The sequence below is a fragment of the Podarcis muralis genome, chromosome 2 (assembly GCF_964188315.1).
Source record: "Podarcis muralis chromosome 2, rPodMur119.hap1.1, whole genome shotgun sequence".
Classification (NCBI taxonomy): domain Eukaryota; kingdom Metazoa; phylum Chordata; class Lepidosauria; order Squamata; family Lacertidae; genus Podarcis; species Podarcis muralis.
Genome location: NC_135656.1, coordinates 74,728,529 through 74,741,857, shown reverse-complemented (window position 1 = coordinate 74,741,857; position 13,329 = coordinate 74,728,529). Strand labels below are relative to the sequence as shown.

The 13,329-nt window shown below is 40.7% G+C and overlaps 1 protein-coding gene across 2 annotated transcripts in view; it reads right to left on the bottom strand.

Annotated features, from left to right (window-relative positions):
- Positions 1 to 9,715, bottom strand: part of STAB1 (stabilin 1) — a 92,135-nt gene extending 82,420 nt beyond the window's left edge. For both annotated transcript variants that reach the window (XM_028718777.2, XM_028718778.2), the window contains exons 1-6: positions 9,343 to 9,715; positions 6,170 to 6,306; positions 5,736 to 5,851; positions 4,683 to 4,768; positions 1,500 to 1,569; positions 1,116 to 1,211 (exon numbers count right to left, since the gene is read on the bottom strand). In XM_028718777.2, the coding sequence (XP_028574610.2) occupies positions 1,116 to 1,211; positions 1,500 to 1,569; positions 4,683 to 4,768; positions 5,736 to 5,851; positions 6,170 to 6,306; positions 9,343 to 9,423 (586 nt within the window). In that variant the 5' untranslated portion in view covers positions 9,424 to 9,715. The remainder of the gene's footprint in view (positions 1 to 1,115; positions 1,212 to 1,499; positions 1,570 to 4,682; positions 4,769 to 5,735; positions 5,852 to 6,169; positions 6,307 to 9,342) is intronic.
- Between the last annotated feature and the right edge of the window lie 3,614 nt (positions 9,716 to 13,329).

Sequence of the window (13,329 nt, the reverse complement as noted above, 5' to 3'; positions counted from 1 at the left end):
TAACTAGTTGCAGGTGCAGAACAAACACACCCAAAAATTAGCTTAACGTAACCCTTTCTTGTCCCTTTCCACTGCATCCACAAACTCCTCACACCTTAACAAGAACAGCCCAGAAATTACTGGTCAAGAAGCACTCCAGCACAGTGTGCTTCATTGTGGATAGTAGGTCTACTTGCAGGCAGGCACCCCAACGTTTTAAGTTTCAAATGGCAAGTTCTGGCAAATTCTTTCTTAAGCAGATATGATTAAAGAGGGGGCAAAACAACTGCCACCTGCATCATCCTGCCATTTTAGCAAGTTTGCAAAGGTGAACATTCCTCACAAAGCCTGTCCAGAATTATTGTAGAGAAAGTAAATCTTTGACGAGATATTCATCATCCAGAGAGAGAACCAGACATAGATCCATAATTTATGGACTTCACCCCAGATACAGCTAGAGGTCTAGTTCTGGTCTATGTCAGTTTCACATGCATTCATTCATTCATTCATTCATTCATTCATTCTTAAGTCTCTACTGACCCATTTCACAAACATTCACATTATTTTTGCACACGTTTTATCCCAAAATGCATATTTTTGTATGCATTTTGATATCTTTTTTGCACTGACAAAATTTGAATCATGAAATTTACGACAGTATTAGTCCATAAAATGCTAACGAAGCCACCTCACTTAAAACGCAGACCAAATGAAATCCTTGAACATCCCTAAGTGTAGCACAACTATATTATATATTCTTGGGACATATTATTTGAAAACAAACACAAGAAAAATCCCAACTGAGAAGAACTACCATTCTAATCATTTAGCTTAAATTGGTTCTTTTGTACACACCCCAATTGTGTAGAATTCCCAGTTAAGACCACAGTTGTGAGACTCCAACATTATGATCCACACTATTAAATGTAAATATATGTAGTCCAATCCTGGAAGCTATTCAACAGTATTTTTCAAATAAATAAATAAATAAATAAATAAATAAATAAATAAATAATGTAATACAATATTTGCAAAAGCATAAAGATGGCATAAAGTGTTTATTTTCCCTACATTTGTTCTGTGTGGAGTTTTTCTTTAAGGAATCTTGTGAGAAAGGACATGCGGAAAGTACACACCTTGGTCACATTTTGGGCCAGTATAGCCAGCGTAGCAGGTACAGCTTCCATCTCCAGAAGGTCCACGGTTGCAGATCCCGTGTTGACACTCACATACTATGCGAGAGAAAATGATGATGAAGCAACATTGTCTGGAGAATAAAAGTATATTTGTGTCCCATCCAGGGCATTACCAGGACACAGAGAAGAGAAAGGAGGGATTTCCACACTCACTGAGTTTGTGGTTCCTGTCTCCCAAATCAACTAAGATGATCCTACCCAAAAATACTGCAGTCATTTCCTGTCCACATGGATCTCCTCTGCCTACCCCAGCAGTTATCCTACAGCTGAGAATGGGTCACTCATTACAGTTAAATAATTTCACTTTTAAGTCAAGCAGCTTACCGGATTGACAATCAGGGCCAAAACGTGTTTCATCCAGGCAGTCTTGGCATGCATAGCCGCTATACTTCTCCTAAATGAATTAAAAAGAACAACTTTTTACATTGGCACTTCCATGATCCTTACATTGCAACAGCCTTGCTTGACATCCAGATGTAAAAGTCACCTTGGACTTGTCACATACACAAAGGGAATGAGAGATTCTATCTATACAAGTTGTCAATCACCTGTTTGCACACTTAGTGATTCCAAAATTGTGCCAATTAGTTTGTTTTTCTTGAGAAGAAGGCACTGTTATTAGTATAATTTTCTTGTGTCTGACAAACATTTTATGAAAGGGAAGTTAGCCCCAAGGGGCTGCCATGCCACTTGAAGCCAGTGACCTACACATTGGTTTGGCTTGGTTCTCTTAGTTTTTATCCTTTGTGTTGTTTTTATGACATGGATGGCTGACTCGAGCAATTATGGAAAGGCAGGATGAAAATGTTTTTGTTAAAGAAAATAAATAGAATAAACACAGGATGCACATGAGACAAAAAGGGGGGGGCAAATCTATGAAAGTAACATTTCTCCTGAAGTAAGCAGAAACAGATAAAAGGAAGTGCATTTTTTTTGTTTCCATACAAATAAGGAATGATTCAAATGACCCATTTTGGGCTTGTATTCAGATTGAAGCTCATTCTTTGGAAGTGCACAAATCCATCAAGGCCAACCTGGAATTTTTTGTTCACAGTAAGAACATAATAAGTCCTTGTTGAATCAGGCCAATGGCCCAGCTAGCCTAGCATCCTCTTCTCACAGTGGCCACCCAGATGCCTGTGGGAAACATGCAAGCAGGACCCAGTCACAAGAGCACTCTCCCTTCCTGTGGTTTCCAGCAACTGGGATTCAGAAGTATTGCTGCCTCCAGCTGCAGAGGCTGAGCATAGTCATTGTGGCTGGCAGACATTGACAGTATGCCTGATCAGAGAATAAGTTTGCCATACAGAAATGAAAACCATGATTTGAAGGGAAGTCCAAATATACAGGGTCTGCATGTTGATTCGTAGCCATTTCTCTTTGGGCTGCAAACATAAGTGTGCATTTATAAAATTAATACACGTGTGTGCCAGTGTGTGAAGATTAGGGTAGAGGGGAAATTCAATTAAGTTTCCCAGGAAAATCAGAGGCTCACTATGTCAGGTTACTATTGGAAGACCGGACAAATGCTAGAACATTAGCAGTGGCAAAGTTTTTATCGGTGGTTGCAAGAACCAATGATCCCTATATTCTGAACAAAATGCTTGTTTAACCTGGAGGTAGGTTGTATGAATTGCGTATTGCTTTGTAACTATTTGTTGGGTCTCTGGACCGTAATAAAGATTGATTGAGAATTAAGATCACCTTTAAAGGCAAATCTATCAGAGTCACACTTGCTGAACCAATATGAGAACTGTTCAAAATCTGCACTTACCTAAATTTCGCAATGCAAAAATGCAGATATTAGGAGAAAGCATTCACATAAATGAATTTATTAATGACAATAACAAAAAAGGCATTGTGTTAGATAAAATTTCTTGCACAAATGTGTACATAAGTCAAAGCTGCATACAAAAATATATTCATGAGGAGAAACTCACACTAAAATGCTGAGGGATTACCATAAGCATTTTTTTAAATCACAAAAATGTGCAGCAATGTGAAGAACAGAATTCAAAACTGGGAAAATGATAAATTGATGGAAATTGCTATCCCTAAATTAAGAGCCAGTATTTTTCAAATATTGTTAAAATGCTGTGCCACAAACAAGAGGCAAACCATCCTCCTTTGCCAATGAGGAAGCAGCAAATGACAATTCATTTCATTAGCAGTATCTGTGCTAGGGTGACATTTTCTTACTTAAAGAATGCACATACAATGCAGTAAGGAAACCTGAGAAGTTGTAGAATGGAATCACTGTTTTTAAAGGAAATTTTAAGAGAGACTATACATATTTCAGGGGTTATTTCATTGTAATGAACGTTGCCATTCTTCAGCGGTTAGAAACAAGACAACGCTGATCATCTGCTCCAATTCTAATGACTTATCATGAACTGAACTGTCATGATCCAAGCTTTCTGCATTATCAATATAGCCTAGACCATATGAAAGGAAGCAGATCCTTCCCTAATTCTATGCTCATAATATATGCAAGAAAATGTGATATGTGGTCTGAAGGTCAGGGATGGGGGAACCTATAACCCTCCAGATGTTGTTGAGCTCTATGTCAAATCAGTCCCCAGCCAGCAGGGCCAAACGGTAAGGGGTGACTGGAATAGAAGTCCACCAACATCTGGAGGGCCACATGTTCTTCATTCCTACTGTAGGTGTATTTAATCCAAATGGAGAAATAAATACTGTTCTACTGTTACATAGATGTGGTCTTTTTAAAGGGGGAAGTATAAATACCTAGAGACACACAGATTGTGAATGTGTGATAGTCCATTCTTTGAAACCTCATCTTAAAAAATAAAACCCTTCTGCCCAACAAAAATCATTTCCTCTGCGTAAGAAACTTCCAATATATTTGAAATTTTCTCTCAATAGCATACAACAACCTATTAGATCTGGTTAGGTGCATTTTGAGCTCTTTTGTAGTACCCTTTTCAAAGCCTGCTTAAAATGTGAAGAATGCCTTACCAGTGAAAAAAGCCACCGTTAATATACAGGCATTGCCTCAGCCAAAAGCAATGGGGTTTTTTTTAGCTGAATAACAGGAAGGAAATCTCGGCGGGCTGGGGCAAGATTTTCAGTAGGAGACATTGTGGAGCGACTGAGCTCTAAAGGGATTCTGAGGATCTGACTGAGCCATTATTTTCAAGAGAACCAGCCATATTGAAGTGGAATAAACACAAAACTTAAAAAACCCAGAAAGCCTGGCAAATTTAAGGAGGCCCTTGGTTCCCTAACTATATGACTTTGCTACTGCTACTTCTTTGTCAAAATGTCCCTTACCTGCCCCATCTGAAGCCCTCGCCAATTGGCCTTTGTAGATGAAGATGCTTTCTTTGTAGTTGCCCTAGCTTTGTTCCTTTGCAATGTTTTTCACCTTGCAAACATCTTTTCCCAGAAGACCACCGTTCTCTGGTTTATCCTGACTGGATGTACAACCGTAGCCCCAGGAAATACGCAGCAACCATTGCTAATTGCAAACAGCCCCGCTTTTACCTCACAGATGCAAGTTCCGTTCTGTGTTGAACCTTCCAAACAAGTCCCCCGACCACTGCATACGTTTCCAGATCCAACAGGGCATTCTGGAAAACAAAAACACAGTTGCAGACCAGTTTCAGTTACTAAAATCAGTGTTGGTTTCTCCTCACACCCACCCCTTTATTATCTAGAGTTGTCTTTCAAAAAGTGAAAACCAGGTCACCTCCCAAAAAAGACGCCAAAGTTGTTGAGCTTTTATAAAAATGCCAAAAAACCATGTTTTTTCGATTGACCATTCGGGGGGGGGGGGGTGTTCAGAAATTCCCCCTGGGTGTCACTCCTGCCTTTGAAATCCCAGTAACATCCGGATGTATGGCAGCCCTATTATTTACATTATTATGGAGCCTATTACCGGTACTTATGATATACTATGGCCCGCACCCCACTTCTATTAAAGCAACTGAGTTCTTAAGCTTATTCAAACAATGTAGGCCAAGCTCTTCATAGTGAACTGGAATGGAGGGGAAGTCTCCACTCCTGCATGTAGAAGGGTATACCCAGGACCATTCTGGGCAACTGTTCTTAAAGCTGTGTCTGGATAGGAGCAGAAAAGTAGGCCGCAGTGGAGCCTGAAGTGCAGCCTGCCCTGCTCTGTTCTGCCAACCTGGCAGGGCAGAAGGTCCAGTGGCGTAGCGTGGGTTGTCAGCACCTGGGGCAAGGCAAGTAATTTGCACCCCCCTAACCCGTGGATTTGCGCCCCCTAACCCATGGATTTGCGCCCCCTAACCCTAACCCCCCAGATGTTGCGCCCGGTGCGGCCGGCCCCCCCTGCACCCCCCACGCTACGCCACTGAGAAGGTCTGTCTGTCTGGCTCCCAGTTTTTGTAGTAGGTTGGACCAATGCAGAGTTTTCAGTCTACCCACAGGGGCCAGTATTTTACACTCCTGTTCCCTTCTGTGTTTCAAGAGGGCTGCAAAGCTTGAGCATTCAGAGCCAGGTGCCTGCCCTAACCATGTTTCAAGCTCCAGGATCCCTGACTGGAATCTAATGCACTTAATTTAAAGCCTTACCGTAGCAAGCAGGACCCCAAAAACCAGGACAGCAGCGCTTCTCCTCAAATTCCTGCTTACATATTTGAGCACAACCAGGGAGTACAAGAGTAGTCTCGCCTAGCTTGAGTGTATACCTGAAAGAGCAACGACAGCAGTCTGGCAGAGGAGAAAACAAGGGGTGCACTCAAAAACACCACTGGAGCAGCATCTAAATTTGTCCCCTGCCCCTGATGAACCGAGACAGTCAGCATCAAATCTCCCCCTCCTATTTGCATATAGCCCAACCCTGCATTATGCTTCTTTGTCATACTAGAGCTTGAAAAAAATGTTGTGGATTGGCTCTTTCAGTGTCAGTGAGCAGAAAGCTTCAGGGGAACAGCAAGCAATGGTTCGACATCATGTTACCCTGAAAATAAAATAAAAAAGAAAGAAAGAAGCAGCAAAGGCCTCACCTGCAGTTCTTCTGCCCATCCTTTCCAAGTAATTTTGTCCACCTTTTTGGGCATGGCAGCCTGGAAGCCACGATACAAGAGGTACAAGGTGTATCGCGTGTATATGTAAACTTCTGGTCACATCGCTTAGACTTTAACTGGAAAGTGGGAAGAGCATTCACCATTATTCTTAAGCGCGTAACAGCACTGCAATATGGTAGCCATTAAATGAAACCGGTTTTCAAGCACTGTCTTTCAGATTTCTCATCCCCAGTCTAGAAAAAGAGGCAACTGATAGACCTGTGGGATCAACGCTGATTGAGCCATACAAAATCTATGCAAATGAACCATTTATGAGGCACAATTTCCTCCCTTTTTTTGCACACGTGAACAGAAGCAGTTAGACAGATGCAGGCACACTTACCAACATTTCACCGAAAATAAAATGTGGTGGAACACACAGACTGCTTGTCCCTGCACTGTGACACTTTATATGGTGCTTGCTTGTCAATGTGATCAGGCAGCGGCTATTATATCTCTGTCTTGAGGTCATTAAAAGTCCACTGACAATAGCAGGGCCCCCTGATTATCCACATGCAGATGCTTTCATTCAGCCTGCAATCCTATACAGTTATCACTTTTGTGTCAGTAGTTCCATTAAGCTCAGTGGGGCCTACTTTGGAGTGGCATGTACAGGTTTGCACTGACAGATAATTACACTGCAGCTGGGGATGCTAACTACGTGCTGTCCAAGAGCAGGCAGCAGAGCTCCACCACTATTAAAACACTTTGGGGTAGGGGTATTTGGAGCAGAGAAATCTGCTGAAGATGGAATGATTGTATTTATCCTGCCTGATGTTTCTCCAATTTCAATTATCCCCCCGCCAGTGGCATTTAAAATTCAGGTTACCTCTTGCATAAAACTTTCAGACACCCACCCACCTGTGCCAGCAGTTTTTCCTGTCCAGATTACCCACTCCCATGGCTGTGCTTCTTTCCAGAAAAACATGCCAGGGGTCTCTCATACATGATTGCCCATATAGCTTATTCCCAGGGGCTCTCCTTCGTGACAAAATGTAAGTGTGCTAAGGAACGTAATCCTTTAGCACATGCAAACCAATCTTACTTGTTATGGCCAAGCAGTTCAGTTTTCTATCTAGCTCAGTCATCTGTTTCCTACAGTGACCAGCCAGAATATTATACTTCACTTTTCAACAAGTGCAAAGTCCAGGCAAACCTTCATATTCTTTTTTGTTGTTGTTGTTGTTTTGTACAATACACTGCAGATATGTGCAAGTGTATAATTCAAGTGAAATCAAAGGAAGTATGTACGCCTAAGCAAAATACACATACCAGCCAGGGAGACCAAACTGTTCACCTTATTAAGTAAGTTTTCTGATTCTGGCAGTAGCCTATTTCAGAAATACACGATGTGTCATTGATTCATAACTTCAGGTAATACCTCAGCATTGGCTGATATAAACGGACTGCAATACCTCTTCACAATATTCACCAAAAGTCAATGACGCGCCTATCTACCCCTCATGAACTTAAAACCCAATATTCAGATTGCGAGAGAAGCCTCAGGACTGAATACTGTTATTTACAAAATCCCACAGATTGAAATGTTAGTGTACACAGGGAAGCCGCTTCTTTTGATTCACTGGAAATGGCTAGCCTTCTCTTTCTCTCATCGTTTGCTGATCCGTAGCACGGCAGCTTCAGTTCTTGGGGTGATTATTGTTCAGGGATATAGAGAGGATGGAGTTATTGATTTGTTATAATTATCAGCCACCTCGTGGTGATTCTTTTTTATTTTTTGAATGAGCTATGGTTTATTTTGAGTTGCATGTATAAAATCAATTTCCAGAAGTGTGTGATATGAAAAAAATAAATGGAAGTTTATGAGGTTTTCACTTCACAATGGACAAGCTAAAGTCTATTCTGCGTACAGATAAGCATGCAAAGGTCCTTGATTAGTTTTTCCTACTTACAGAAAAGACCAAATCATTATCAATTCCGATTCTTCTTGTTCTATGTACTCAATTTATTTTTCTCTCCACTATCGGTGCTGAGGCAAATGCCTTCCTGAATATGTCTCTCATTCATATCTATAACAAAAAAAATTCCTTCCAGTAGCACCTTAAAGACCAACTAAGTTAGTTCTAGGTATGAGCTTTCGTGTGCATGCACACTTCTTCAGATACACATCTGAAGAATCTGAAGAAGTGTGCATGCACACGAAAGCTCATACCTAGAACTAACTTAGTTGGTCTTTAAGGTGCTACTGGAAGGAATTTTTTTTGTTTTGACCATGGCAGACCAACACGGCTACCCATCTGTAACTATTCATATCTATGTGCCCCTCAATTGCATCCAGAAGTCCCTTCCATGAATGGATGGGCTCCTTGTGTTTGTGGAAGGGACTCCAACCTAACAGGGTCCTGCTAGAAGACGAGGTGTATTTGTGTAGACAGTTTCCATCAATTCCCCTTGCAAATCCCCATTCATGCCATCTCCCATATGGTTCCAGAGAGCTTTCCAACCATCTAGAGCAGCTTTTAGGAGGCCGCATGTAGGCATGGGGAGCAATCTGCAAAAATTGTCTCCTACTCCCTTCCATCCCTGGGATCATCCCATGAACTTAACCGTGCTCATGGCTAGTCTGGATCTAACCCTACTTATCAAACTATTTTTTCATACACAAGAATGCAGACACACACAAACACTCAAGCAGTTGACACCAAGTTAAATAAATCTTAATCTACAATCAATCACATTGTAATAAATTACATAGTCAGAAGTGTACATGCAAATTTTATATACTTTTTAAGGAAAGTATTTACCGTCTTAGAAGAGGCTTCTCACCTGTGTGAGAAAGTAAGCACTGTCGCAGAGAAGACTGTTTCTATCTGTGGCTGTGATTAATACAAATTAAAAATAACCAACTTATTTTAAGAGCCAACTTAACTTGGGCTAGGCACTTTTTAAACTGAGTAATCGGCCACAGCCACAAAGCTTTATTACAGAGGTGATTTAATGGTTTCAAATATAAAACTTCACAGCAATATACTAGACATGCTGTTGTCTATTTCACTACAGGCTGATCCTGGGTTCAATGGCGCTTGCTTCCAAGTAAGTGCCTATATAATAGCACCTTCTAATACCCAAGGCTGCTGCAGCAGCAAACTTACCTGCTGGCTTTTCTCTTCAGCTGTAGAAATCAAGCATGCTGTATAGAATAAAAAGAAGAAGCCAGAAGTTTTCATGGCCATGCCTTGATTGAAAAGCCCCAGTGCTTAAAGGGAGATGTGGAAGATGCTGTTTCTTCAAGATAACACCGCCTACTAAGAATCAGATCCAAGAAAACCAGAAGTTAAACGTAAACAGAGAAAAAGCTTTCGCATGCTGCGAGTCTCTTATTCCAAAGTATACAAAAGCAGCATTGCTTTGACTGAGCATGAATTGTCAGTCAGCAGATATTTTAAAGTGGGGAGAAAGCAGAGGTACAAAAATGATCCTGAGGGGGAAAAAGTTTGCTCAAAACAGAAACGTCTATGGATTTCCTCTCACATATCAGTTCAAAACAGAAGGAAGGAAATCCTTCGTTTTCAGCGGTATGGAAAGGAGTATGCTAATCATATTCTTGTGAAGTAAAGCTGAAGGCTGAACTAGATTGGATGTTGAATCAGATGGGAAATTAATATAGTATGATCAAATTGTTTTAGGGTTTTTGTGTTTTTACTGCCATTTAATAGGCTTCCACTGTTCAAAAAATAAAGAAACTACATGCCATATTTGAGAAATATTTGGGGGGGGGGTAATTTTAAAAATGTCTGGGATCATCTTCACAAAAATCTTATTAAGATAGTTGAGGCACTTTAAAGGGAAACTATTTCTAAGACATGTTAGTGACAGCTAGATGAATCCCTATAGTGTTTTCCCCAAATATATGGAGTAATAAAATATATGTTGTCTTGGGCCAGTTTTGAAATGGACCTTTCTGCCAAAGACACTACAGATACAGGCTCCCCCGACATTTAACTGACCTAATATATCTGAACCTCTTTTTAGTTGATTTCTACATAGAATATTCCTATCCCATCACAATTATAACATTGGAGAGAACAATTGCAAAGCAAAATGGCTGAATTATGTTTTTAAATTATACAGTTAGAATGTACACCTCATGAACCAGGGTCCAAAAAGCCTCACAGCTAGTTCTGAACACCCAAGGGGGCTACAGATGTGTTAATTGAACAGTAGCTCCTCTGGGAATGACTTTTAGAAGCAGTTTATGGAATACTGTGGGAGTCTACAAAAGAAAAGCAAATAGGTTTTTAAAATGTATTTAATTGGTTCCCCACCTTTTCTCCAGCATGGATCTCTAGGTATGATACATGCCTAGAGTTCTCAGAAGATCTGCCATTTGGACATTGACCAGACTAGTTTCCAAGCATCATCATGTACATTTCAACCATGCTCTGGGACCATTAGTGTTAGATCATTAGTGGTATACCTGTGGCCCTCCAGATAATGGAGTCCAACTCCAACCCCAACCAGCATGGTCAATGGTCAGAGATGACCAGAATTGGAAAACCAACATCTGAGAGGTCACAAGTTCCTTGCCACTGCTTTAGATTTCAGCCTTCATTTTATATGTTAGTATATTCACTTCAACAGCCTATTTACCGGTAATTCTTAATACAATTCAACAGCATGGATGGAAACCTATGGCCCTCCACAACTTTCATCATCCCTGACCATGCTGGATGGGGCTGATGGAAGGAAGGAGATAACATCTGGATCACACATTCCCACCCCAGCTTCACATATACACAAACTTGCATAGGGCAGTAAGTCAACCGATAAAGCCATATTTGTTGTAGTGAATCTTCTAGTGTGATCCTGAATTTAAATAATTAACAGACCTAAACTGCCTACTGTATATCCACAAAAATGTATAGTGCAGGCACTTCTCTCATCTTACAACGGTGGAAACAGTACAGGAGTAGCATTATATATTTTACAGTAACAACAAAGTGTACTATCTACGGCCTATATAAATTCTATGAACCCAGGTCTCATTGCTGCCACCTTGGTCAAAGATGTCCTTTAATATTTATGACAAATGGCAGTATCTTGTCATTCTTTGCACAGCAGAGCAGGGGGTTGACAGGAATGGATTGAGATATGCAGGAAACGCAACAGAGAAGAGAGTCAACTTTGCACACATAGCTGGAATGTTGTTTGATACTGCCGCCACCACCACAGTATTTCCACAACCCAAGACAAGCCGCTGGTTCAATGTTAGTGGCTTGTCTCTTCAGCAGTGGTGGTGTAGAAACAGAAAGCAAAGCTCTGGCTTCAGGCACTGTTTATCCCCCTGTGTGTGTGTGTGTGTGTGTGTGTGTGTGTGTGTGTGTGTGTAGTTGTTGGATCTTGGTCCTCTCCCTCCTTCATACACAAAAGCACTTTCATTTTTCAAGTGCTTGGAGAAAGCGCTGGGCTAGAAAACCATTATTTTGTGAAGCATTTGCAATCTCCAATTAGCTTTGGCAGTTTCCTGCAATTGAAACCTTGTGTTTATGTAGTCTTGACAAAAATTAAAGACTGCCAAGACTTAAGGTATACCATAAAATGTACATTATCCTGTGTGGGTTTTCTGAGGTCTACAAATTCCTAAGGTCAGCTGAGAAAGATTGTTAAAATCCCGTATTTTAAATTTGAGGAAACATTTCTATTCAGTTCATAATTGTCTGATTGCATAAGTTATCTGAGGCAGGGAGAAAAAAGGATATAATTAAGAATAAACCAACTAAATTATAGCTCAGCTTCATTAGCGAAAAACAGAACCTTGTGAGGAAGGTTATTGTGTGAACGACTGCATGTGACTTTGAGCTCTTGAGCCAATAGTCAGAACTCATCTAGGACAGCAAGCCTCTAAAAGGGTATGATTTGTGCTTGAGAGAGAAGTCCAGCTCTCCAGTCTTTTAACCTATTACCAAGTGTTGTAGGGAGAAGAGATCCTTTCAAGTAGTTGAAAAGCACTGAAAGTACTAACACTATACAGTACTGGAAAGTGGCTTGGCATAACACGGACAGTATTCACTGATGCCCTGTACTCCATTGTTCCCGAGTTCCAGTAAACTCATTCAGGGCCACCCAAAGGCTGCACTTGTGGAACTAAAGATGTTGAATTCTGTCGTGGATATCATTCTATTCTCTGTGGGCCGAAGAGCTGCTAACCTCATCTGGAGATCTGTGATTACGGTATATAAAAGAAGGAATTATATGACAACTTGCCTCTGAGCTAGAAATACTTCATCCCCTAGAATTCAAGTGTGCTAGAAACAATTGGCCAGTTTCCTGCTATCTAGAGTGGAAGAGTTCCCCCCACTCCCAAATTCTATTTAATTATATCATGGGAGATCCGAAATAATGTTAGCACAAGAACTTTTAGAGAACTGTCATTGCACAAGTGGTAGTGTGCAAGCTTAATTATCAGAGTATAATCATAACAGCAGTTGTGCCATGTGTTGCACAACCTTTCAGAATTGCAAGACACTTGTATTTAGTTGTTGCACTATCCTAAGAATGATGGCAGTGGAATGGCCGTTGTGCAAGGTCGCTACAACTGGGTATCAACTATTCTTTTTGTAAGCAATATTTCAAGATTTACTTTTGGAAAAGTTCTACATTCCTCTCCAGACAAAATAAAAGAGAGTTTAATGAACACTTAAGCAGTTAGTTGTCCCTAATGTTGCCCATTTCAACTACAGTGGTACCTCGGGTTACAGATGCTTCAGGTTACAGACACTTCAGGTTACAGACTCCGCTAACCCAGAAATAGTACCTCGGGTTAAGGTACCTCGGGTTCAGGATGAGAACAGAAATCGTGTGGCAGCAGCGCGAGGCCTCATTAGCTAAAGTGATGCCTCAGGTTAAGAACAGTTTCAGGTAAAGAACGAACCTCCAGAACAAATTAAGTTCTTAACCCGAGGTACCACTTAAGTATAATTTCACTTGAGGGAACATTTCCCTTCTTTTATTTCCCATTATGAAATATGCGCCTAATAATGTTTGGCATAATTAGTATATCTGTCAGATTATGCAAGAGAAAGGTGGATACCAAAGGAATCATTCTGATCTTGAAAGAATGCAAATTGGCGAAGTCCAAG